The 26692-nt window shown below is 47.2% G+C and overlaps 2 protein-coding genes across 5 annotated transcripts in view; both read left to right on the top strand.

Moving 5' to 3' along the window:
• Window positions 1-3709, top strand: part of TMEM63B (transmembrane protein 63B) — a 99327-nt gene extending 95618 nt beyond the window's left edge. For both annotated transcript variants that reach the window (XM_077342421.1, XM_077342413.1), the window contains one exon: window positions 762-3709. In XM_077342421.1, coding sequence (XP_077198536.1) covers window positions 762-926 — 165 coding nt within the window. In that variant the 3' untranslated portion in view covers window positions 927-3709. The remainder of the gene's footprint in view (window positions 1-761) is intronic.
• Window positions 3710-7361: 3652 nt separating this feature from the next.
• CAPN11 (calpain 11) overlaps window positions 7362-26692 on the top strand; it is a 38969-nt gene continuing 19638 nt past the window's right edge. Inside the window, exons 1-2 of one of the 3 annotated variants that reach the window (XM_077342438.1) lie at window positions 7362-7515; window positions 23782-24072. In XM_077342438.1, coding sequence (XP_077198553.1) covers window positions 23827-24072 — 246 coding nt within the window. In that variant the 5' untranslated portion in view covers window positions 7362-7515; window positions 23782-23826. Of the gene's footprint in view, window positions 7516-13699; window positions 13886-14217; window positions 14357-23781; window positions 24073-26692 lie in introns of those variants that run through there. The other 2 variants (XM_077342428.1, XM_077342447.1) reach the window with 2 other exon arrangements.

Genomic DNA, 26692 nt, shown 5'->3' with positions numbered 1-26692 from the left:
TCTCATTTGAAAACGATGTAGATTTAAATCAGTTCCTTGAGTCCTGTTGAAGTAAAAAATCAAGCCTCCTTGATTTTCCACAGAGCTGGGAAACGTCAGAAATAAGTTGCAGAGTGGAGGATTTTTTTTAAGGATCTTGAAATTCAATGTAAAGTACCATCAATATGATTTTAAAGAGGGGTTCATGGAGCATAGGACTATCGGTAGCTATCAGCCACAGTGAAGTGCAGTGTTGCCAGCTGCAGTAAGTTCCTGAAATGCAGGACAAGGAGAAAACATCAGGGGAAGGCCCTGACATCTATGCCTAGTTGTTGGCCCTCAGTCTAGGGCAACACATTGGCAGCAGTGTGAAACAGCCTGATGGACTAGATGAATCACTGGTTTGATCCCACAGGGTTCTCCTTCATATTGCTATGTTGTTACTGAATCCAGAAGGGCAACTGCTGTACCACTAGCAACATTGCAAACCTGATCCATCGTTTGAAATAAGGACTCTTAGTCATGTGAGACTCCTGTTCCTTCAGGATAAGTCAAACTTTATTGCACTTGGCCATAGGCCATTGCAAGATCAGATACAATAAAACAGGTGATAAAACAGCTATTCCATACAATGTAGGGTTCCTTTCTGTGCCAGCATGACTTCTCTCAGCCTCTCAGTTGCATGGCACTTACCCATCATGCTCTGCTGCCAGGGGCTCCATTACAGGGACAGGCTAGTCTAACTGGCCCCGCATGGTTATCTTTTTATGTCTTCTCTGCAGAAGTACATTGCCCAAGTGCTGCAGGATTCTTCACCTGAGGGTGACGTGGCCGAGGCTGAGGAACAGGGGTCCCAAGACGAGGAGCTCATCAACCCCAATGGCATGAACGACACAGATTTCCAGTCCTGTGAAGACAGCCTGATAGAAAACGAGATCCACCATTAGGGACGTAGAAGTGTGCAAAGGGGCTGGGGAGTCCCATGAGCTGAAGAGGTTGCTGCACACTGTGTGTATGTGTGTGTGTGTGTGTGTGTGCGTGAGAGAGAGTGAGTGACAGAGAGAGAAGCAATGGAACTGGAGGGAAGAGCAGCTCAAGAGAGGCACCAACCACTGCTCCTTCCCACCGAACTGGCTGCTGCATTTCTGTTCGTTCCAAGATGGGGAAGGGACCCTTGCATCAGACCACCATTTCCTCCTGCCTTTCCTGTTGCAGTTCTCTCTCTGTGTCCCTATCCCCTCAGGATGGAAGGGGGATTTATCTGACATGCTACCTACTTTTAACAACTGCTGCAAACTCTACCAAGCCTTGCTCCCTGTTGCTCCCACTGTGACAGGGAAGAGAGCGGAGGCCAGCCAGGACAACCGGAGTTTGGATGCTTCCTAGCAGCAAGGTTCTCCTCCTCCTCCTCCTACTCCAGGGAGTTCACCCTTGACAGCCCACCCTGATCCTGGTCTAGAATCATGAACACTAATCACTTACTAAGTTTAACTGAGAACTTTCATCAAGGTTCTAGATTTCCAAGCCAAGTGTGGGTGGCTTTGATCCTCGCAGGGATCAATGATTCCAGCCACACACAGCCATTTTTAACTTGCGCAGAAATCTCCTACGTGGCTCTGCTTCAGCAAGCATTCCCATTCCGGTGCCCAGGGAGCAGCCTTGTGATAACCTGGTATCTCAACCAGTCCTTCCCACTGTGTCTCTCCCAGGGAATGGTTGCCAGCATGCAGTCTAGAGGCCAGAGGTGTTGTGCAAAAAGGGGCTGTCGCTGTGTGCTCTACACAATGAGAGCCACAACTGGATTGTGCTGCCCAGGGTCAGAGACTTGCCAATGAGCAACCACAAACGGCAAAAACATTTCTGGTGTCAAAAGAGACCCTTGCAGGGCAAGGGGGTGAACAGAGAAAAGGCAAGAATGATTGCCCCATCCAGACTTAAAGTACTTCTTGTCAGCCCCCTCCCTCAAATTCCTGAACAAACTACGGTGGCCCATGTTGAGTAACACCCTGGGTCTTGATCCTGGGAAACAATGATTTGGGCTACTCAGCATTTTTGCACATTTTTGTTTTACCTTAGATTGACTAAAACCCAAATGTTCTCTTGCCTCGTCTGATGTGTCGGGAAGAGAAGGGTTGGTTTGCTGTGGAGGGAGAGATTGCTGGGTCCCAGGTGCAGTCCAGCCTTCCGGCTCCCTCGCATTCACCTCAGGGTCTTTCCCAAGGCCTCCTAGGTAGGGGCTCACATATTAGCAGCTCAGCTCTGTTCTGCCAGCCCCTTTGCCTTGCATGCGACTCCAAGGAATTGCCTTCCAGCTCTGGGCATCGCTGCCTCGTGAGCTTTGATCTTTAAGGGTTGCTCCAGCTCCATCCAAACATTGTTCTCATTGCTTGCTCAGAAGGCTGGGATTGCCCAGAGTTCAACCAGTAGGGCTCTTAGCTTCTTTAAGATTGGTGTGAACCAAAGGCTGTCATAGAATCAACTTCTATAGACATGTTAATATACTAGTCTGATACTTCCAACCTCACAGGAAAAAAGGCAAAGGGATTGGCCAGAGATTGGCCTTGGATGTGCGTGACCCACCCTGTGGGGTGGCTTGTGGAGGGAAGTGGTAGGAAAGCACCAGATTCCTTTTTCACTCCTGGTGAGATGTGTCTTTTTCTGGGGTGTGCCAGGTCTAGTGACTGAGTTGAGCTGGTTCTCTGTTGCGAGATGAATCCCTTTTCTGATCCACCGTTGCTACCTCCCACGAGAAATGTAAAGGAGGACGTAAATCCTGCTGTTCAGCTGCTCTTAATGTTTGCATTCCCTTCCTTTCCTGTCTTCCCTCCTTCCACAAGCAGCCTTTGAGAGATCATGCTGGTGGTAGGAGGAAGCAGAGAGAATGATGCCTCCCGCCGAACCACACGCCCATACCTCCAAAAGGGGGAGACCAGTGCTCCGAAGGGGTATTGTAGAGGTTAACAAACTGAGATCTCTACCACTGGACTTGGCAGTACAGGGAGGAACAGCTTCACTCCCCCCCCCCCCGCCCCCGATCAAAGAAGGAGGCCGAAGTGCTGGGAGAGAAGGAGACTCAGTTAAGGTTGCTGAAGCTGGAAGCTTCTTGGCCAGGATTCCCAGCAAACTGGGAGGAGGAGCTGGACTTCTTCCTCCCTTCCAGGGAGGGAGGCATGGGAGGTTAGAGGAACCCACTTCACCCTTGGGAGATGGGCCACATTTTAAGGTGAATTTTCTTTTATGGGATTTTCTGGGAGACAAGGTGGAAGAGCAAAGTCCGTGTTTAGAGTATCCCTCATCCTCCCCCCACTATTAACCCACACGACAGATGAAATGCACGAGGGTTTTATTTTGTTTGTTTGTTCCAGGATGTCTCTCTGCTACTGTCTAGAAATAGTCTGTGTCCCATGCCAGGGTTTCCTGTCTGTGCCCGTCCTGGTCCCTTGGCACCATATTCCTGAGCTCAGCCGTCACTGCCCCATCTGCAGCAGCAGCCCCACCGCCTCCACCTGTCCTCGGTGCAGCACGAGCTGACTGGGATGGCTCTGATCTCTCTGTACATACAGCTGCAGCGCAGGGCGGGCCTATGCTGGCGGTTCATGGATGTGTTGGGTGTGGACCATTGGTGCTCCCTTGCAGGGAGCTGTGTTCTAACTGGCACTGTGTCTGTGTAGAGATGTGTATAATACCCTGTATATATTTGTGTAAAAAAGCAAAAAATGAACTTATCATACTTCTGGTCTCTGTGTGCCTTGTGTGGGGATGGTGGTGGAATGGAGAGGAGAAGGCAGGACTGGACCACCACTTGAAGAACAGTGTCTCCCTGCTTCTCTGGACACCTGAACACAATCAGGCGAGGGTACACTGACACTGCATAACAGCTGTTTTGGTAGATTCTAGAGAGCTGCCTCTCTGTTTGTAGGCAGAACAACAGAACTGGTTGCTTTTTAACCAGCCACTGTCAGGGTGTGGGTGCTTTGTTTTTCTAGTCACAAACATTTTCCCCCTTCCTGGTTCCATTCAGATAAACAGAGGGGTTGAAATGGTTTGTGGGAGTCTGCAATTCAGTCACAGTTTTACTTCTAAGAGGAAGTTGGTGCCTGTTTTTTTTTTTAAAGGGCTGAATGAGTATCCTTTCTTTCTTACTCCAGAGTGTTCAGGGCAGTGTACATGGCTCTCTTTTCACCATTTCATTCTCACAGCAACCCTAAGAGGTAGATTAGGTGGCAAGAGAGAGAGGCTGGCCCAAAGATATCCAGCAGGCTTCCACAGCAGAGCAGGGATTTGAAATCCATTCTCCCAAATGCTAGTCCAGCATTCTAACCACTGCATCACAGTGGCACCGTATGTAGACCAGTTTAAGTCGAGAGCTTAACTAAACAGAATCGTAGAGTTGGAAGAGGCCATACAGGCCATCTTGTCCAAGCCACTGCTTGAAGACCACCAGTGAGGGGGAGCTCACCACCTCCCTAGGCAGTTGCTTCCACTGTGGATTCCCCCCCCTGATCTCTAGCCGGTGCCGTTATGCAAGTCCTGTCTTCTGCTACCAACAGGAACTTCTCCCTGCCCTCTTTCAAGTGACAACCCCTCCAATACTTAAAGAGAGCAATCATGTCCCCTCTCAACCTCCTCTTCTCCAGGCTGAACATTCCCAAGACCCTCAGCCTTTCCTCATAGGGTTTGGCCCCCAGGCCAAACAATCATCCTCATCACTCTCTGAACCCTCTCAATTTTGTCCATGTCCATTTTGAAGGGGAGGTCTCCAGAATTGCACACCATACTCCAGGTGGGGTCTGACCAATCCAGTATACAGCAGGACTATGACATGATGTGATGCCTCTGTTGATACATCCCAATACTGCATTTGCCTTCTTTACCACTGGATCATACTGTCTGCTCATATTTAGCTTACAATCCACAAGTACCCCCAAGATCTCATTCACACTCACTGCCACCCAAAAGTGTACCATCTAGTATGTGAGCATCTCATTTTTGTGACCCAGATGTAGAACTCTGCACTTCCCTCTATTGAATTGCATCTTGTTCTCATTTGCCCATGTTGACATGTAAGATGTAAGAGTCATCCCCCTCTTCTGGACAGCTTTGTCTGATTCTGTCCACTGCACCTAAAATGGTAGACTCGAGCCCAGTAGCACCAACAAGACTTTCAAGGTCGAAGCTTTCAAGAGTCAAAGTTCCATCATCAGACGCAGGTAGGAATGGAGATCCCTGTGACTTTATAGCCCAGTCAAGAAGGTGGGAGGGGTGTGGCAAAGAAGGGGCTAAGGTGCAAAGGTACGCTGCAAATGTAATAGGCTTGATACAGTAAAGGGAGGCATGCTTAGGGACACTAAATTAGCATGTGTAGTGAGATAAGAATGATTTGTCCTTATGCAGCCGTGGGGTGCCCTTTGTTCTGAAATTGTGAATGAATTCAGATTCCTCAATCTTGTGATGTAAACTCCCCTTGAAGCTTCTCTGAGGACTGCTACTGTTAGGTCAGCAGTGGAATGTCTTGGAAGATTAAAATATTCTCTCGGTGATTTTTGAGTGTTGTGATTTTTAATATCTGATTTATGTCTGTTTATGGCCTGTTTGTCCAATGCAGACAGTGGAAGGGCATCACTGACATTTGATGGCATGTATGATACTGGAAGATGAACAAGTGACTGAACAGGGGGTGTTGTTCGGTCCTGTGGATGTGTTGTCAGAATGAACATGGTTGGCATCTTGGTTTGTTGCAGGCACTGGTCCCAGTCTGTACCCATGTTAGGGGAGGGCACTGTTATGGATGAGAAGTTGTTTAAGGCTAGGACACTGTGTGTGTACAAGAACAGGTTTGCCTGTGAGAGAGGAGCAGCATTGTCCAGCATAGGGTGTAGGTTGTGGATGATGTGTTGAACCGGTTTGAGGTGAGAAGTATGTGCCTGTCAGCAATGTTTTATTGTTTCATTTGGGCAAGTCGTATAGCCTGGAATCTCCAGGTATCATTCTGGCTTCGTTGATCTGTTTTGTTACAACATCCAGTGAGTGTTGCCATTCCGAAAATGTCTTCTATATTACACAGGAGAGGATCTGTCTGAGGGGTCAGGATGGATGTGGCTTTAGTGAGGAGCTTGAGTGGAGTCAGTGGGTTGTTTGGTGCATTTGGGATGGTCACTGGAAATGTGTAGATGGGTTTGGTGATCAGTAGGCTTCCTGCATAAGGCGGTCTTTATGCTTACATTATGTATTTGTATATTGGTCTCTAGAAAACGTGCCACGTGTGGAAAGGTTCATGTCAGGTTGATGGTAACGGGAAATTACTGAAGGCCTGGTGAAATTTTCAAGCTGTAGTGTGCACTGTTAGTGACAGGAAGAGCAACTAGGGAGAATATTATAACAGGATGTTATGTTCTAGATGGTGACCTGCAAGAGCTAACCCATTTAAAATGTGTGCCATAAAATAAAACGCAATCGACCAACACATCCCTGCAGAATGATATGAAAACAAATCCAGCTGCCAGCTCAGCAGCATTCCCTTAGTCAGCAGCCATCACAACACAACAGCCCGTTGAAACAGAACAGGCTTCAAGGGATGGGTCAGAGAAGAGATTTCCCTAACCTTGGTGCCCCTACTCTTTTAGGAGTAGCTACCCACCAAACTTCCGGAGGTGGTAGGGCCAAGAACAGGACCTCTCCTTGCGCACTGAGGGCACAGATACGTTCATATTGGATCCGGCAGCCCCTGACAATACCCTTTCAGGCCTTTCGAGGCTAATGCTGGCGCTTGGAACTTGAACCAGAAACAAACTGGGAACAGTGAAGCTGGGCAGTGTTGGGGTGATACAATCAAAGGGGCAGCTTGTCTCCGTTAGCTGCTGAATTGTCAGACTAGGAAGCATAATATCCAATTTTACATTTTGATGATGATCCAAGAATGACCAGGCAAGCGGTCAAAAAGGCATTATTAATGACTATTATTTAATAACTAGCATGGTGCCTATCATGCTGGCGGGTGTGAGCATACATGCTTCTGTACTGAAAAGGCATGCAATGGGTCGTCAGGCAGTTTGCATACACAGGGGCCTCTCATCCCCTTCCATGACCTCTGTCAGTGGGAGAGCCACTGGAAGCCAGAGGCAGAGGGCAGGTTTCTCCTACTGCAGTCTCCTACTTACTTACGCACTCACTGGGGGAATGAACAGCAGCTATGGAGCGGCATTCATTGGAACTGGCAGCCCAAACCTGCTCTTTGTGACTTCCAGCCATTGAGAATGAACACTAATCCTGCTAAAAATTAAACCAAGCGAGTGAGTAAGGGTTAAATTTAAAGCTGAAGTGTCCTGGGAACCTTTGCTCCTCCCCCCTTTCATTGCCACCCAGTGTTCCATCACTACAGTGGGTGAGTGAGTCACACACCCTTTTATAAGAACTAGGCACCATCCACTACAAGAGGAAACTGGGGAGAGCAAGCCAGAGGTATTTAGCAGGACTTGACATGGAATTGTAGCTCAGCAAAGAGAAGAAAACATCCAGTAACAAAACATCTTGGGAAAGGTAAGGTGAACAAGCACATTTAGCAACAGTATGAATTAGAGTGCACTGTTGTTTTCTACATAGTTTCTACATAGTTTAGAAACCTTTAGAATAAATTTTAAACAAATGCACCTCTATGTAACTGTACATGGTGAAGGCTCCAGGCCATTTAAGCTTTCTTAGCAGCAGGCAATGATCTCTGTTGAGGCTCCTTTTCTACTTCAGATTCCCTTCCCTTGCTCCCACACCTTCGGGGCCCAGTAGCCCTCAGGGCCATATTCTGGAAAGAGGCTCAGTGAACTGCTGGGGGAGGGTGGAATTGGTCAAAATCACTCCCCCCACCCAAGAGAATGCAAGCCTCTAGAACGGTGTGGCTAGATATGGCCCTCACATATTACAGATCTAAGGGAGCTCAGGAAGGGGAATAGGTGTGTTACAGTGTAGGCTGAAAAGAGTGGCCATGTACTTTGTGCAATGAGCTCCTTGCTCTCCTTGGTGAGAGAAACTGAGGCTGCATCCATGCACCACTGAATGCTGTACTACAATAATGTGTAACTGTATAGACAAGTCAGTCCAGTTGTTAATGACTGCATACTGCAATAGAACAAAGATTTGGTTTTATTCAAGGTACTAGCTTCAAAGGCCGCTGCAGGCAATATGTAACGGGCGCTAGTGTCTGGAAGGATGTGGGGGGGAAGGAGGCCGCTAGAGCAGCAGAGGGGTGTTTGTGGGCACATGCGGGCTAGAGGCGGGTAGAGGCGTACCTGCGAGGTGGCGGTGGGCCCACCGCAGTGGTGGTGGTTTTGGCGGCTCCCGGTAGGTCTTGACGAGGTCACAGGCAGGAGATTGGAGGCAGTGGGGCATCGTGTGGCAGCGGGCAGGTATGCGGGTGGGGATGGCTCCTGGTGTTGGCACATGGCAACGGGGCTGGCACGGGGCCGACTGGGCATCCTCTGTCTCCTTGCTTGTGTTGGGCGTGGCATCCGGTGGTGGCAGCAGCTGCTCCTTGCACTTTCAGCTGCGGGGTCGTAGATGGCAGCATGGGTGGCTCCTGAGGTGACCCGTGGTTGCTGTCGCATACAGCAGCCATGCTGCGCTGCTGCAAGGCGGCATGCGGAACAGCCGAGGGGCGGTGAGGCACTGGCGAATAGGTGACCATGGAGGGCATGAGTTGTTGGGTCAGAGCCAATTAGTGCAGGCAGTGATTGGTCCTGGCCCTGCCCCAACTTGGACACCCTGACATGCTCCACCTCCAGGGCAGTTTCACAGATATTAAGAAGAATCATGGAGGATAAGTTTTCACTTGCAAGCACAGTATCTGAAAAAAAGTGCTTGCACTTGAAAGCCTCTACTAGCAGCGCTGGCTGCTACGGGCAGGAACAGCCGCTTCGGCAGCCGAATCGCACAACCCAAGGGTGGCTAAACCAATATGGTGTAGTGGTTTCTCTCGTTTGATTCCTCACTCTCCACATGCAGCCAGCTGGGTAGCCGTGGGTCACTGGCTGTCCTGTCAAAACTCTCTCAGCGTCACCTGCCTCACAAGGTGTTTGTTGTAGAAAGAGGAAGGGAAAGTGATTGTAAGCCGTTTTGAGATGCCTTCCGGTAGTAAAAAGCAGGGTACAAAACCCAGCTCTTCTTCCTTAGAAGGTGACTCTGGACTCAGACCTTATTCTGCTGTTTCAGACCGGCGTGGCTCGCCCCGCAAGGCTGGCCATTAAACCAGCGGCGTAGTCTCAGAAGAGCCACTCCCCCCCTCCCCGGGGCGCCCTCGTGCTACTTCGGCTTTAAGAACCGGGTCGCTCCCGGCAAACAGGAGGAGGAGCATGCGCGCTGCGCGCCAGAAAAAGGCTTTAGCTCCCGGTGACGTGCAGGCTCTTCTGCGCGAGGCAGAGCGGCTCTTTTATGTCGGCCCAGTCCGAAACTGGTCACTCCCCAATCGGTTCAGTGCCTCCGCAGGGAGGGGCCTGTTGGGGCAGCAGACGGGGTTTAAGGCCCTGGGAGCCTGCGGGTCTGAATCTGCAACTCTTTCCGGCAAGAGGCCAGCGCGGTTACTCAGGAGAAAGCGCTTTGCGCATGCTTTCCTCAGGCGGTGCCATCCTTTGGTTTGTTCCTGGGAGCGGCAAATCGCCCCGGGTGCCAGACTGAGTCCCAGAACAAAGTTGGAGTCCAGTCAGGCGCCTTGAAGCCCAGCAGAGCTTGCGCGCGCGCCCTTCTTCAGACCCGGCCCCAAGGCAGCCCCGGAGCGCCGCTGCTACTCTCCCCCCCCCCCCCCCCGCTAGGCACCCCGTGGGTCAGGGCGTGGCACCTGCCTGGCCGGCATAGCCGAGCCCTGACTCAAGGGACACATTCCAGAGAAACGCCGTGGGGCCCGCCATTCAGGGGGGAGGAGGCACGGAAAAATTTTTCTTAAAGGCACAGGGAGATTTTTCTTAATTTCATCCCCTTCACCCCCATTTCCGCCAGGGTTGGGTTGTCCGATCCTACGGCCACGGCCACCAGCAGGGGATTTGGGGTGGGGGGAGGCGGGTTTAAGGATGCCAGATTTGGGGATGGAGCCTCTGCAGGACAGTGGGGAGTGGCGGGGAATAAATCAAATAAATAAATGCTATAGAGTCCACCTTCCAGAGCATCCATTTTCTCCAGGGGAACTAATGCCCACTGGTTGAAGACGAGCTGTAATTCTGCAGGAACCCCAGCCCATCCACCCCAGAGGCGGAACACAATATGCCTTGATTTTTTCCTCTCCTTTCTCCATGGAAATAATGTATGTTTTTTCAGTTTTAAAGATGTGTGAGCAACTTCTTCATGTGATACTGTTTTTTTTTTCCTTTTACCCTTTGGTGACTGGTAAATCAGGTGAGTGGATGGCACTTTCAGGGACCCAAACTACTATTTACCAAAGTAGCACATACATTTGTTGCACAGTTATGTTGAACAGGCACTAATGGATAGTGGTAGGCCTAATGGAAAGTTTTGTCAAGAGACACTGGAGGTGTTTTGCCATTGTCTGCCTCTGCAAACCAGCTCTGGCCTTCCTTTGTGGTCTTCCATCCAAATATTGACCAGGCCCAGCCCTGGTTAAATTTCCCAGGCTGGAAAGGATTGAGATAGCCTGGATTATGCAGGCAAAGGATGGTGTAGCATAATTAATTACATGAGCCATTAAAAAGTGTGTGGGAGGAACACAAATGTCTTTTGGTTTTGAATCCTGTAAGTAAAGATCCAAGAGCCTCTTGTGGTGCAGAGTGGTGAGGCAGCGACATGCTGTCTGACTCTGCCCATGAGGCTGGGAGTTCAATCCCAGCAGCCAGCTCAAGGTTGACTCAGCCTTCCATCCATCCGAGGTTGGTAAAATGAGTACCCAGCTTGCTGGGGGGTAAATGGTAATAACTGGGGAAGGCACTGGCAACCACCCTGTATTGAGTCTGCCTTGAAAATGCTAGAGGGCGTCACCCCAAGGGTCAGACATGACTCGGTACTTGCACAGGGGATACCTTTACCTTTTTAAGTAAAGATCCAGCTTGGTGAAGTGGTTAAGAGCGGTGGGTTCTAGTCTGGTGAGCCCAGTTTGATACAGCCAGCTAGGTGACCTTGAGTTAGTCACAGTCCTGTTAAAGCTCTTCTTACAGAGCAGTCCTCTCAGAGTGCTCTAACAGGAGAGGGAGGGAAGGCGATTGTAAGCTGCTTTGAGATTACTTTGGGTAGTGAAAAAGTAAAAACCAACTTCTTTCTAGCAGCCCTCTTATGGCACATATATCCCTTTTTTGCAAGTATGATCCTTCATACAGCTTAAATCTAAAGGTTTGACTGCTCGTGCAAATGACTGTCCAGTTGGAGCTCACACATTCTTGCAGAGGCTGGTGTTGTGATCAACTGGCCACCAGTATGAGCCTGTGTGAGGCAGCTTCTTTCCATCCACCAACTGTTTTAAAACTGTAGATACCATAGTTCATGATGTGGTATTGGCACCATCAAATTAAGTCACCTTTCCTCTCACCCTTCCCTTCATCCTCCGTGGCAGAGTCAATACACACATACCTGGCATGGGGGAAGGTAGGGAGGCAGGATGTTTCCATAGCCCTGCTCTGGATAGAGTCCCATCTTCTCTTTTTCTTGTCAGTATCCACTGTGCTAGTATGACTGTGTATGAGACTCCTCATAGGCAGACTTCTGCTCTCTTCATCCTGCAGGGTCAGCCCCCCCCCCCCTTTTACTTTCTCCACGGCAAGCTGATGCTAGTCTTTCAAAGAGCTCTTTTGTACATTGTGTTTGCTGTGGAGATCACCTTGATAAAAAGAAGCTTCATTGCTTATATACAGCATTCACATATCGCCATCCATAGTTGTAAGAGAAAGCACTGGATTTTGTCATGGGAGAATGACCTGCCAATTGTTTGATATTCTGTGGCATACACCAAATCTTCACTAGCCAGAACCTGAAGTGCATAAACAAAATGGGAGGGGGAATGTGCATCTGGGGAAACCTGATGCCTTTCTCCTTCCATTTCTACCCCTGACCTCTTTCCTTCCCACTCATGTTTGTTGTACCTGTAGCCAGGCATTATGTACTGAGTTACTCAAATACAGCAAATAAAATAAATGTAATTGGAGCTCCCCTGAGTGTAAACAAATAGTGTGGAGGGACAGTTCCCAAGCTGGCCTTAACCAAGCTCATTCCTAAATGTTAATTTCCCAAGGTACCTGTTCCCCATGTCAGACAAGCCCAGCCCTGCCTTTCAGTCTCAAAGGGACATCATCCCAATTATTTTTACAACCTCATAATGCCAGCCACGTCTGTATCCCAATTGTGTAATAAGACTTTTTTTGTACACATAATTCCAATAAAACATACGCTGCAAGCCCAGCTGTGCTGTGGAGACAGAAGCAAGCTAGCAGTGTAATCCTAAACAGGTATACTCAGAAGTAAGAAGTGAGACTATGTAGTAAATGTGATTAGGAGGATTTCAGCCTAACAATAATTAAGCCACAATGTGGTGTTGTGACTAGGATCTGGGAGACTTAGGTTTGAATTCCAGTCTGGTGCAGAGGCTTGCTGCATGATCTTGGGCCACACTCACTCAGACTAACCCTGGTAAGTGACAACAAAATGGAGGATAATGGTGTGAGCCACTGGGGAGAAAGTAATATTCAAATGTTACCATTTCAGTCTACACCAAATATTATTTAGCAGAATATGGCAACACCCCATGCGCACACCACAGTTTAATGGTTCAACTCACAAGCCAGCCCTCACAGGGCAGCCATTGTTTAGATCAGTGGCTCATAGACCTTTTGAAGAGGGGCCCATTTCTAAACTTACAGTACTTTCTGGAACCCACTTGCAAAGTGACTCCATGCTACTTTGTCCTCCCCAACACAAACTGCAGGACACTCACAATACTAAGCAACATGCAAATTTGCTACTGAGCTTCCTCTCTCATTTCATCTTTCCCCCTCTCTGGTCTTACAAATAAGGGTTGCCAGCTGTGGGTTGGGAAATACCTGGAGATCTTTGGAGGTGGAGCCAGGATTGGGTGGGATTTGGGGTGGGGAGGGACTTCTAATGTTATGGAGTCCACCCTCCAAGGCAACCATTTTCTCCAGGGAAACTGATCTCTGTTGCCTGGAGATGAGCAGTAAAACCAGGAGACCCCCAGATCCCACCTGGAAACTGGCTTCCCGACTGCTCATAATAACCCAGGAAGTCACACCTCACTTAAAAAAATACTGGCTAGCATGAAATGGAGGGGCTGGATTCTCAATGTGCAATAAGGAACACAAGGAAGATTAAGGGGTATATTTCTACCTTCCTCTTGTGTAGGTTCACTGCCTTGATCAGGAGTTTATGTCTGATCTTGTGTGAGAGGGCCATAGTTAAACTGGAAATCATTGCTAGGTGAATTCCACAAACGAAGTCGCGTTAGGCTGTTACCACCACAACCAAAGAGGAGTCTGCTGGCACCTGAAGATTTGCTGCAGCAAACAGTGCCAGTGGCATCGATGCTTTTAGACGTGTGACTTGGGGAGGGGGCGAGGCCCAAGTGCCCAGAAACTAACTTTTGTTTTTGCCCTCTGTGCGTGACGAGCCCCGCGCACTGTGCGCGCGCCTGGAGACAGGTGGGCTGCTCAGGGAGCGGGGCGCTGGGAGCAGGGAGCGCGGCCGGACGCCACTCCGGCGCCTTTAACGCGACCGCCCATCCGCCCATCCCCCCGGGCTCAATCTGAGCCGCATGCCTCGCCTGCCTAGCCAAGCCCCACCCCGCCTTCTTTGCGCGGAGCCGGGAAGGGCAGCTGCTCAGCTCAAGCGGTGCGGCGATGAGCGGCGCTGGGCCGTAGGGATTCTCCTCGCCTCTGCCGCCACCCCGCCACCAGGGAAGCGCCCCGCCGGACAAGTAAGTAGACCTGCCAATCTGCCTGGGGATGGCCCAGCAGACGCCCTGAAATCCCACGCAGGACTCCTCGCGGGGCGCGGGGAGCTTGCCGGCCTTCTGCCGCAGGACTCTGCAGACACGCCCTGCGCCATCAGCCGGCTCTCCCGGGGCCAAGCTGTTGCGGGGGCCCCCGATTCCTTCTGGATAGCGGGAGACGTTTGGGAAGGGCAGGGCGGGGCCGGAGGGCTGCCGCAGAGTCTGCAGGGTTGTCCTCCTCGGTGGGCGAGGCGCTCGGGGCTCGAGTTACAGGAGGAGGAGAGCAGCCCCTCGGCGAGGCTGGCCGCAGAGGGCGGCCTACGAAAAGGGAGAGGGGGCGCTCGGGACAGCTGGGGCCGAAAGAGTTTCTACTTCCAGCCCCGCCCGGGCGCTTTGCTGTATCGCAGTCACTCCTAGGCTGTGTGGTCGGGAGCAACCCTGGGCGGATGCCAGTTGGTGCGTAAGCCTGGGAAGGCCCTAGGCTGGGCCAAAATCTTCTTGTGCCGCCTTGGGCTCTAGTCTAGAAGACGAAGCTGCCGTCCTGGGGCTTGTAAAAAAAAAGTAATGGGGTTGGGGGGCGATGTTTCCCTCGTAACGTCAACCCCACTACTATGTCTGGGCGTGTCTGGGTCTGCTTCCCAGAACGAGACCATGCAGTGAAGTACTACACTAAGGAAGTCTGGAAGTTATTCCACTTCTTCATGTCATGCTAATGCACTTTCTCCAGGAGTGAGGTCAAGCTACAAGTGGTAGTAAACGGGGAAAGAATACTGAGCGGTTGGGAGAATCTCATAGCAAGCTGCCGGGGGCAAGAGCTGGATGCCACAGTCATACTGGGCTTAGGGGCTGAGATGCCCCTAGGCTTCTGCTCTTTGTTATTTACAGGCCTGCTGCTCCTGATCCCCAGGGGCTTCCGAAGGGAGGCCAAGCTCTGGAAAGGGCCATCTGTGTTTCCCTCGTCTATCAGTCAGTTCTTGGGTTGATAACATTTCCTTGGCCCGGTGCATCCAAACTGGCCACATTCTGCAGAGTTTACGGTGCTTGATGAATGACTAATAACGTCTCTGTACTTGGCAGATCATGAGATATAGGCTAAGAATTGTTCTGAGAGTGCACACAGCATGACCACATTAAATTGTGATCCTGGTTTACTTTTAATCATTACAGGTATCCAGTTTCCATGGAGTTGTACTACTTCAGCCTGGCCAGTTTAAACTGGTTGTCTCCCTACCATTTCTGTTAAAACTTGTACACTGCAGTCCCCTGTGAACCAACTGCTGTATTGTTCTTGACCCATAGGTCTGTGTTCAAACTTCTAGTTGTGTTTTTTCTCTCTTGGGTGAGGTGCCCTAGGATGGCAAAGTACAAGGCATGGGTATTAAGCTTTGCTGGGTGTGACAATTCATAGTCTTTCACAAACCCCGGAAGATGATGCATAAATACATACAGATGAAAACAGGAATTGTAGTAGGTTTCTTCCTTGGGTGTGCCCTGCTTTCTCTTGCCTTATCAAGAGAATAACTCAATAATTAATAACCTCAGTTATTAGTCATACTCTTCACATTCTGTTGCCTTGTAATATATTAAAGTGCTACACATAAGACCTTATATTTTAATATTACGTAGCTTGTCTATTTAAAAGAAAAAAGGGTAGAAAAAGTTTTGGGATTAGAAAATGGAATTATGATCCACAGACACCAACCAATCTGTGCGGTGCATACAGCAGACCTGTGGGACTGGATTTTGTTGAGCTGATTCAGTACCCCCCCCCCACACACACACACAAATTGTTTGAACAGAATACAGTAAATATACTTTCAGAGTGCCTCCATTGTTCAAATAATATGTATCTGTAAACGGGCCTTGACAAATTTTCTTTGGCTCTAGAAGCCATGGCCAGAATTTAGATGCTGTCCTTATTTCTCAGCCTTCAAGGTTTTACCTTTAATGATCATCCTTTCTAATTATTGCCAACACAAAACCTAATCCTAAACTTTTAACAATATTTATTTTTGTTCAGGAAAGAAATATATTACATCAGCCTTTCTCAAATTTTCTGTCATATAGAAACCCCTGAAACATTCTTCAGGCTTCAAGAAATCCCAGAGGTGGTGCAAAAGTACAGGGTATGGTTGGGAAGCATAGCTGTGGACACACCCACCCAGGACCCCTTCCCTCCAGGCCCATCACAATTGGCTCCTGGTCTTATTTTTACTGACTATATAGAACTTCTCCATCTTTGGCTGCAGAGCACATAGTCAATCTGATTTCTGTGTTGACCGTCTGGTGATGTCCATGTGTAGAGTCGTCTCTTGGGTTGTTGGAAAAGAGTGTTTGCAATGACCATTGTATTCTCTTGACAATATTCTAGCAGCCTGTGCCCTGCTTCATTTTGTACTCCAAGGCCTAACTTGCCTGTTATCTCAGTAATCCTTTGGCTTCCTACTTTAGCATTCCAATCCCCCATGATGATAAGCACATCATTTTTTGGCATTGCTTCTAGAAGGTATTGTAGGGCTTCATAGAACTGGTCAACTTCATCCTCTTCAGCAGCAGTGGTTGGGGCATAGACCTGGATTACTGTGATGTTGAATGGTTTGCCTTGGATTCGAACTGAGATCATTCTGTCATTTTGGGGATTGTATCCCAAGACTGCTTTTCCTACTCTCTTATTGATTATGAAGGCTACTCCATTTCTTCTGCGAGATTCTTGTCCACAGTAGTATACCTGATGGTCATCTGAATTAAATTCACACATTTCTGTCCATTTGAGTTCACTAATTCCTAAAATGTCGATGTTCAGTCTTGTCATCTCTTGTTTGACCACGTCCAGCTTGCCTTGATTCATGGATCTGACATTCCAGCTTCCTATGGAATAAAAATCTTTACAGCATCAGACTGTCTTTTCGCCACCAGTTACTTCCACAACTGAGTGTCCTTTCGGCTTTGGCCCAGTCACTTCATTCATTCTGGTGCTACTCGTACTAGCCGTCTGCTCATCCCCAGTAGCATATTGGACACCTTAAATATTATGCTGAATTTATTCTGCATCTACTTTTCAAAGGTTTCTTTTTAGTGAGGATTAGGTTAACAAAGGGTATGAAGAGAAGTGTGGAGAAAGGAAATTCAGGTAGACAGTAGATTTTCAGGCGCAGGAAATGTAGCCTTGCTTTCTGGAACCAAGTTTACTGAAATTGTTTTCCTTTGCAGTGATGAGGGCCAAGCAGAGACTTGTTTAAACACTGCTCTATATGATCTCTAGTTAGTGTCTACCATTTGAGGTCATCTGCAATTTCCATCATCCCACCCCCATCATATAGGATGTAACTAGCTAAGACTCGGCTGCTTTGGTCTGCCTTCTTACCTCCCTTTCCGACCAGTACGATGCTATGGCACTTCACATTTGTTTTCTTCAAGCACATTTGTGCAGACCTAGGTGGGAGTATGCTTGCTGCAAATGGAGATGATAAGCAAAAGATTTGTTGTATTGCAGCAGGAGCCTAAAAGGGGCTGGGACTTCCCTAAATACAGTGTTATGTGGCTGAAAGAAAAGGAATGGGAAGAAAATACTTAACACCTGGCCTTCTTGCAGAGTATGTTTTTAGCAGGCAATCCCAGTTACTTCAGTGCACTCTATAACATTCATGCAGGAGATTCTGGGAGTTGAAATCTTAGCAGACCAGTAGATGTAGCTTAACACTACATTTGTTTCTATTTGGTGTAGTGGTTAGGAGTGCGGACTTCTAATCTGGCATGCCGGGTTCGATTCTGCACTCTCCCACATGCAGCCAGCTGGGTGACCTTGGGCTCGCCACGGCACTGATAAAACTGTTCTGACCGAGCAGTGATTTAAGGGCGCTCTCAGCCTCACCCACCCCACAGGGTGTCTGTTGTGGGGAGAGGAATGGGAAGGCGACTGTAAGCCGCTTTGAGCCTCCTTCGGGTAGGGAAAAGCGGCATATAAGAACCAACTCTTCTTCTTCTTCTTCTTCTTTAAATTTATGCGAAGCTCTTGGTGTGGTTGAGGATGGATAAAGGTTGCTGCAGTGGGCTAGGTTCCTGATGCTTGAGTAGACATGTGCTTGGGCTTACACCACTGTCATAGTACATGAGAGGTTCTACTTCATGTTACTTAACCTGTAGCAAGTACCATATTCTCTGTAAATTTTGTACTTGTCATCATCAACATTGATACCATCAACAGATTCAAAATTTCAGAAAACAATCTGGACTATATACCTTCAGGCTGTAACTCAGAATCCCTAGAATTTTGCAGTCCAGTGCAAAAGCTCTGATAAGGCCATTGTTCTGTCTAGTAGCTGCTGCTTTTAGTTTGGTACAAGGGAAAAGGGGGAGTTGTGGGAAGTAAAGAAAGCCAGCTTGGTATAGTGGTTAAGAGCAGTGGCTTCTAATCTGGAAAGCTAGATTTGGTTCCCTGCTCCTCCACATGTAGCCAGCTGGGTGACCTTGCACTAGTCAGAGTTCGGCTAGAGCTGTTTTCACAGCAGTTTCTCTTAGAACTCTCTCACCCCCACCTACCTCACAGGGTGTTTGTTGTGGGGAGAGGAAGGGAAGGTGATTGTAAGCTGCTTGGAGATTCCTTAGGGTAGTGAAAAGTGGGGTATTAAAGCCAGCTCTTCTTCTAAACTTATACAGGGCGCAGCCTTGGTTCTGATGGTGCAGAGGAAAGGCACTTTTTGGTGCAGTCCTAAGCACAATTATCCCTTTCTAAACCAGTGTATTTAAATGGTATTTAGAAGTGGGAAACCCTGTACAAGGTTTGAGTGCACCATTTGAATAGAAAACTGTGTATAGAGGTTTTGCTCTGGCAATCTGAAAGCACCATTTTTAGTTTACTTTGACAGGAAATGTAAGTTGCAGGAAGTGCTTCTGCAAAATCAAACAATTGTGCCAGCTCTGCCTAGCTCTTCTCCATGTTGCATGGGTTTCATCGAGCGTGCTGGAATGGATGAGCTCACCAGTTTCGAGGGGTGGCAGAGAGTTCTCTTCTGTTCACAGATGTTTCAAAGCTGAATAATTGCTGACCGTACTGTTTGGTGGAGTGCCGGGTTTGAAGGGTGCTATGTGGAAGGACAATTACAATGAAAAGCCACCAGGAAGGAATGGGTTAGCCAGGGTAGCTGCAGTTCAGAATCTCGGAAACAGCGAGGTCCTCTACCTGTAGCCTGCAGACTGTATGCACTTGGTTTCAGGAGAACCACTGATTGTGAGACACTGCCCACATGTCCATTCTATCACTGGCAGTTTTTGGATTTCCTTCCCAGTAATCATAGGACTGGATGCTGCAACTGGAGAGAAACCTGTACAGCTAACAGTTGGACCTGGGAATTTTTAAATGCCTTCCCGTTGATGCAGAGAGATTCTGGAGCATCCCACAACAGCTAATATTAGCTTTGAGGTTCCTTTCTTAGGGTAACCAGCATCATGGCTGACCCTGATAGGCTTCAGCGATAGTAGGGTTTTTTCCTTTTTATATTTCACATTTTTTTCTTGCAAACCTGGGGCGTTTTTCAGGTTCTAGAAAGAGCGGTCTTGTCCATTTATTGCTCCAGTCACCAGATTTAAGTATCCAAAGTTTTGGCTGAAGATCATGCGGTGAAAAAGGGTAGGGCAGTGGTACTGCTTGAAATGACCCTAGCACTTCAGAGATAGCTCATTAACAGAAGGAAACTCTGTATAAAGTCTGACGTTTCTTTATTCCAAGTAATTTCTACATCTTGTCACAGATATCTTCCTGAAGCTTTCCAAAGCAAAGAAACATCAGTTCTGGCAATTAGGAGAGAGTAGCTATGTCCATGTATACCATTCAGTTTGTATGTTTGCATATTGCGAAATTTGGGGTATCTGGCTAAAGAATGCTTTCTTTTATCAAGTGTAGACAGATGAGGATCTTCTTAATCCATCATTGTTTTTGGACACAGGGCCTGATCCAGGTTAGAGGTACACAAGGCCTCCACCCTTGAGAGGAGACAGGGTCTCAGTTAATTACTCTCAGCATCCCACAATTAAGGATACATCTGTCTATTTTTGACATTTTTATTTCCTTCGATATGCTTAACCCAGAATTAAATGCAAACATCAAGTGCCTGGTAATTCCCATTTCATGGTATGTGAAGAAATGTGCATGCACACGAAAGATGATATCTTGAATAACATTTTGTTGGTCTTAAAGGCCCCTCTGGACTCAAACTCTGATCTACCAGGGATAAGACTGAGTTTCTCACACACAGACCCCACACAGACCTGGATGGCCCGGGCTAGCCTGGTCTTGTCAGATCTTGGAAGCTAAATCAGTTTGGTCCTGGTCAGTATTTGAACAAGAGACCATGAAGGAATAACAGAATTGCGACACGTTTCTGCACTTATGGCTCACCCTGTTTTACCTGCGCATAGGATTCCCTTTCGTTTTTGTGAGTTTGATCCTAGATGTTCCGCACTGAGGTATCATTTTCTGCATTTCCCCTTATTTTGTCTAAAATTAAACATGCTGTATATTTTCTGCACTCGACTGCAAAATAGGAAACATCCTGGTATGATTTCCCCCACTTTTTTGTGTGCATGCATTCTACATTTTCACGTAAATTTTAGGATCCATTTAAATGCCTTCCTCCGTGTTGCCTCCCTAATACCTTGATTCACCATTTTCTGTTCTCCCTCTAAATTTACTTCCTAAAGTGCCTCCTCCCGTAGAACCAGATTTTTAAAAAATTCCCCTTGATCCTGATACAACGCTCTTGCATAGACCTGGAGTGGGTGTAGACCGACAAACAACCCCATTTCATTTTGAGGTCAATCATGTTCAATTTTAAATGGAATAATTCACTACCATGATGACATGAACAGTATTTTGGGGACCAATAATTATGTAAATGCATTATAACATAACTGCACCATAAAAAGGTGTAATTCATCCACAGTCTTATCTTTAGAAAGCAAACAGTCATCTTAAAGTGAAGAATATTTTTATGAGTGTCATTTAGAAATAAGTGATAAGCACCCCTTTGAAATAGTAACAGTAGTGAATTCCTATCAATACAAGCATCTTATGTTTCGTTTGGTGTGTTTTTCTGGTGGTTGAAGTACCTATTTATGTTGTTTAGTATGCCAATAAAGGTACTGTTGTTGTTGAATTCCTGTCCTTTCCAGGCAAGGTGCATCACAAGCCAGTGTGGGGAATTTGTTAACTTTTAGAAGGTGGTAAGGCCAGGGGAAGTAGAGTGGACACAAACATGGCAGGGGGAGGTGCATGCATGAAAGGAGTCAGCTAATCCCTAGCCTCAGGGGACTATGGAAAACAAAACAAAAAAAAGCTGATTTTGATGCTTTTGAAAATGGATGTCACAGGATGGACAAAGGGAGGGAGGGAGATGGATATTACATGGAAAGGGGGCATGCACAGACAAATCAAAATGGTGGTTGAAGGGGGGAAACTTGAATGCAAGAGATTCTCTACTGGGCAGCCCCAAATTAAAACCCATCTCAAAAATGAAATCACCATAAACAGGGTGTCATTAATTTTGGGAAGCACACAATTCTGGTCTGCAGGTAGAAAGGCCAAATTAAGTGTGGAAAGGAACAAAGTTTAGCACTTAAAAAAAATCACTAGTGCAGAAACAGTCTGAGGCAGGCAATGGTGAACCACCTAGGAAAGTCTCTTGCCTTAAAAGCTTTGTGGGGTTGTCCAGACGTTGGCTGTGACTTGACAGCATTTCCCACTGTCCATTGGTATCAATTGAAACCAGCTTCCCTACACTGTGAACCCTCAAAGTTAAAAGAGTGCTGGATTCCATGCATGAAACCAGGCTGGTATTTCTTTCCTGCTTCCCATGTGGCCCCGTCTGGATATGGTCCTCATGCAGCTTCTGTTTGCATTTTATAAATGTTGGGAGGATCTAATGACAGACTTTTCTGTATCTCACCTAGTTCAAGTTTTCTCTGATTTATCTGTCTGACTGTACTTTCCCAGGAGCTTTTATCCTGCTAAATGAGCTGTGTTGCTGCCAGGTTTGAGGCTTCTCAGACTTCCCTTCAGTGAACCTGCAGCTGTGCAGACTGCAGAGTGGGAAGCCATTTTGTGGAATAGCCAGAATATTTTGATTTGGCCTTCATTCAGCTGAAGATGAACTCAGGCAATGAAGGCTATTTACAGTACTGTTCAAGCAGACAGTCAGTATGATTGACTGTCCGAGTTGGTTGCAAAACCCAAGCACTGATCCCTGCTCAGGGAAAACTCTGTCTGTTGAATTTCTGCCTACATTATGCAGCAGTTGGATGCAGGTGAATGTAAAATTCAAATCCAGTCCAGAGACTCTCGGGTTGAAATCTTGAGTTAGCCAGGCTTATTCACCTAGGCTGCTGGATTTTCAGTAGGTTCCTTAACAAGAAAAGACCTTGTCATGAAGAAGACCCCCAAACAAACTGTTTCATGTTAGTGATTTGTGTGCGTAACTTGGTTCCTTATTCCTGTTCAGCTGTTTTCCTTGCCCTTAGTGTTGAGTAGTAGGGACTCTCAGTTGTGGAATTCATGTAATTGGATATAATGTTACATATCATACCAGTAGGTACACATACTCCTTAAATAACATTCAGCAAGGCCACAAGAAGTAGATAAAATTGCTTTTGAAACCAGGTCTAGCCAACCCCTACTAAGTTGGTGCCCTGTGCCTTTTAGGCAGGATATGGAGACAAGCTGCTCAGCACACTTCTGCAGAGGCAGCAATCCTGTTTTCTAATTGTTCTGATCATCCTTGAAAGGCTTTTACTAGCCTTCCCTTTATTCTTCCCTGAGTCAGAGGAGGTACGTTTTTTCTGCCGTGGTTTGTATTCTGGCTCATGCTGTCTGGGTCAAAACCTGAATTCTAGTGGGGTGCTTTGGGTAGCAATGAGGCTAGCCAGGGCCTGGGGCTACAAATTAATGCCTGAATAAACAGTTCTAGAATGCTCTAGCCACTGCTGTGGATCATTTAGAAGTTGGTGCACTCCTCAGTTAAGTGAAGCTATGCAGAAAGAGCTGCCTGATAATGGACTAATACATTGTTTTTGTTTGTTAGATTTATATGCCACTGCTCCCAGCAAGCTGGCCCACGGTGGTTCACAATAAAACATCATACAAAACATCAATTTAAAACACCCCATAATACAATCATTAATACCCCAGAGATACAATTAAGATGATGATAATACAGTATAAAACCCCCTCCCCAATGACTCATAACTCTGGTTTCTAGCATGGTCATAACAATGCTCTTGATTAAAATCAGGGTCAGATTGTTATCATGTGGGTCTAGTCTAACACCAGCCCAGGAAACCAGGGGGAGGGAAGACCCGATTGAAGCTGAAAGTAAGGTAAATCAAGAAGTCTTCATGGCTGTCCTTCCAAGAACTACTATATTGTCCCTTTCCCCTTCAGCTTGATTCAGCCTCTGATTCCTTGTCTGATGTGGCAAGAAAGAGTACAGCATAACTGATGGTACTAACAGGCTTTCAGCCCAAGTGAAGCCACCCTTCTGCCTTTGGGTGCTTCTTCATGCAAATCTCTTCCTCAGCACCTCCGTTTAGGGCTGCTGTTGGGCAGATGCTCTCATGGAGGGCCACTTGTGAGAGTCAGTGCAGGGCAAGATTAGAGTGGGGGAGGAATAGCCACAGTTCTCCATGCTGCACTGAAGCTCAGGCCATTCTCTCTCCCATCATAATCGACCTCCTCATGGAGTGGTGGTAAGGATAAAAAGAATCATGGAGTCTGCCCTCCACTCTGGAGAAAGGGGAGGATAAATATATGTTAGGTATTTTATTATTTCCTTTCTCTGTTCTAGGCAATCTGTGGGCCACTTTTTCACCCTCTTTCCATTTTTTGATTCCAGGAGAACTGCTGAGGCTTCTGTTGCCAGTGCCCAGCTGGCCATACCATGATTACTTTTGGAGGAATTGCTGCCAAACTGGAGAGGAACCGTTTGCGGGCAGAAGGAGTGGGTGCCCACCACAATGCTATTAAGTACCTTGGTCAGGATTATGAGGTTCTGAAGCAGGAGTGCTTGGAAAATGGCTCTTTATTTGAGGACCCCCAATTCCCTGCCGTTCCCTCAGTTCTTGGCTTCAAGGAACTGGGACCTAGTTCTGGCAAAACCCATGGAGTTCGCTGGAAGCGGCCATCGGTGAGTACTTGGTCTTCTGCTTGCAGGAGGCCTTAAAAGGCCGTTCTGGTTGGTTATTCTTTCTTGTAATAGCTCCTATTAGCAGCTTTCATTGAAAGCCTCTTACCAGACGTTAGCATATCGCTCCCATGGCCTCTTTCCATCTTCTACTTAATGCCTCTTTCCTACAGGAGTCCCTGGGTGCTCTCTACGGGAATTCTGGCAGACAGTTGAATCTAGCTGAATTCCCACCTGAGAATTTGAAAGGATGCTATGCCCAAAGTACAGGAGAATGATGTCAGCCATTTTCTGCATTCATGACTATAGAACCCTTGAGAGTCCTAGATACATCCTGTACAACTAAGCCAAGTTCATGACCCTTCCCAAATACCTTGAAATAATTAAGACAGGTGTTGCATGGCAAAGTGATGCTTGCATTTGAGCTTGTTCCTGTCTCAGAATATTGCTCAACTTGCCCATTTGTAGCCAAACTACATATAACTGCTCTGGACACCTCCTCACCTTCCAGGGCTTCCCCAAATTCCGTCCCATTCAGAGAATGGAACACATGCAACAAAAACTGTCTAGTTGTTGCCATGGTTATTTAGGCGATTGTTCATGCCTTGCTAATTTCCTAATGGAGATGTGTCTCTAGACAGGCCTGCTGAGTCACAGGCATGCCATGCTGGCCTCTTCCAAGCTGCCTCTCTTCTGGGGCAGCCCACAACTGCACTCAGCCTTGCACAAAACACCTTGTGTATCTTTGCTTTGGGCCCCTTCTCTCCCATTGGTCCTTCTAATGCATTCAGTTGTGGCAAGGCCTTTGTGGGGATGGAGAGTATCCCTCCTTTGTCCCCACTGCTTCATTCTTCTCTCTCAAAAGTTGGGTTGGGATATGGAAAAGACACAGGAATGTCAGTAGGTTAATAGTTTCTGCCCTCTGCTGGATGCTAGTAGCGGTGCAAGCATCACTGCTTACTGAGTTTAATGTGGAAACGGAGGGCTGCTTCTTGCAATAGACCTTCCCCGTCGGTTCATCTCCAGACTTGAGCTCCCTGCACCTGGGAGCATGTTGTCATCAGCTTAGGCTACTTTACCAGCATTTCCTAGAGAAGAATTACCTGAAGTAATTCATGCCTTGATAACAGCTGTTTGTGGAGCTACATTTGCAACGTATCTAGAGCTGTTCTGTATCATGCTGTCTGGTTTTGTTGCATGGATTTAGTTTGGGGATTTTTCTTTGCCACCGACATGGCTCACTGGGACTGCTGTAAAGAAGAACTAGTTGAGAACATTTGCATTGTCCAGGTGGATTTATTATGCCAATCCTTGGTGGCTAATTTCTGTTCAGGCTCTATCTGAGTCCTGGCCAAAGCCCTTAGATAGGCTGGGTCCACGGTGCTCAAGGGACCTCTGCTGCCTTCTGAACCTATCCACAGATCTCCCTCACTGGTCCTTAAGTGGCCCACACCAGTTCAGTGGGTGGCCACAAAAGGAAAGGTATTCTAAATGGTAGTGCCAAGACTATGAAAAACTCCCTTCATGGGATGATTTGTCTTGCTTCGTTCTTAATGAACATTTCCCATCAGATTAAAGCTGAGCTTTTAAAAGAGCCCTTAGTGAACTTTAGTATTTAGCAATGTATTCAGTTTGGTGCCAGTTTGGTGTAGGGGTTAAGAGTGCGGATTTCTAATCTGGCCAGCCGGGTTCAATTCTGCACTCCCCGACATGCAGCCAGCTGGGTGACCTTGGGCTCACCACGGCACTGATAAAACTCTTCTGACTGAGCAGTGATATCAGGGCTCTCTCAGCCTCACCCTTCACACAGGTTGTGGGAAGAGGAAAGGGAAGGCAAATGTAAGCCGCTTTGTGCCTCCTTTGGGTAGAGAAAAGCGGCATATAAGAACCAACTCTTCTTCTTCTTCTTCTTCTTCCTCTTCCTCCTCCTCCGTATTTATCTATTCAGTATGATGATTATTATTTGTGCCAGGTTTCTGTTGATGTTACTTTTGTAATTTTATTATTGTGGCTTTTAACTGTTATAAGGGATCCTGTGAATTGCTTCTATTAAAAAAGCACTGCTTAAATAACTTAATAAATAAACTTTTGTGTGCAACCTAAGAGAATGACCTATTGCATCCCTGAGCCCATTATGGCTTTTCAAGCAGTTCTTGGATATGTTTGGTATGAGGCTTGCCAAGTGATTTGCAGTAAGTGCTGATCTGGAGCACAATGCTCATCATTCAATTTGGCAGTGAAGCATTAAAAATAAAGAGCAGGAGATGCTCCAGTGTACACATGCCCTGTCTTGACCACTTATACCATGAATTTTCACAGGGGCTATTTTGTAAACTGTGCTGAATTTTGATCCTTAACTTTGGGATAAGATGTGAATCATGTATTTTAAGTCTATTCATCCCTTTCACATTTGAGCGCATTATGTGCATATTGTATCCAGGCCTCCCATAGTCAGTAACATAACACAAAGAAAATTGTAACAATTCAGAGTTCTTAAAAAAAAAAAACGGAAGCAACAGAAAAATGATCTCTGAAATACCTAGGCCATTCCCTCAGCAAAGGAAAGGTAACAATCACTGGAGAAGACTCAATACATAGAGATATATAGCAGAGAGATATAGCA

The sequence above is a fragment of the Paroedura picta genome, chromosome 1 (assembly GCF_049243985.1).
Source record: "Paroedura picta isolate Pp20150507F chromosome 1, Ppicta_v3.0, whole genome shotgun sequence".
Lineage (NCBI taxonomy): Eukaryota > Metazoa > Chordata > Lepidosauria > Squamata > Gekkonidae > Paroedura > Paroedura picta.
Note: the sequence above shows the minus strand (reverse complement) of the source record. Positions and strands in the feature narration are given on the sequence as shown.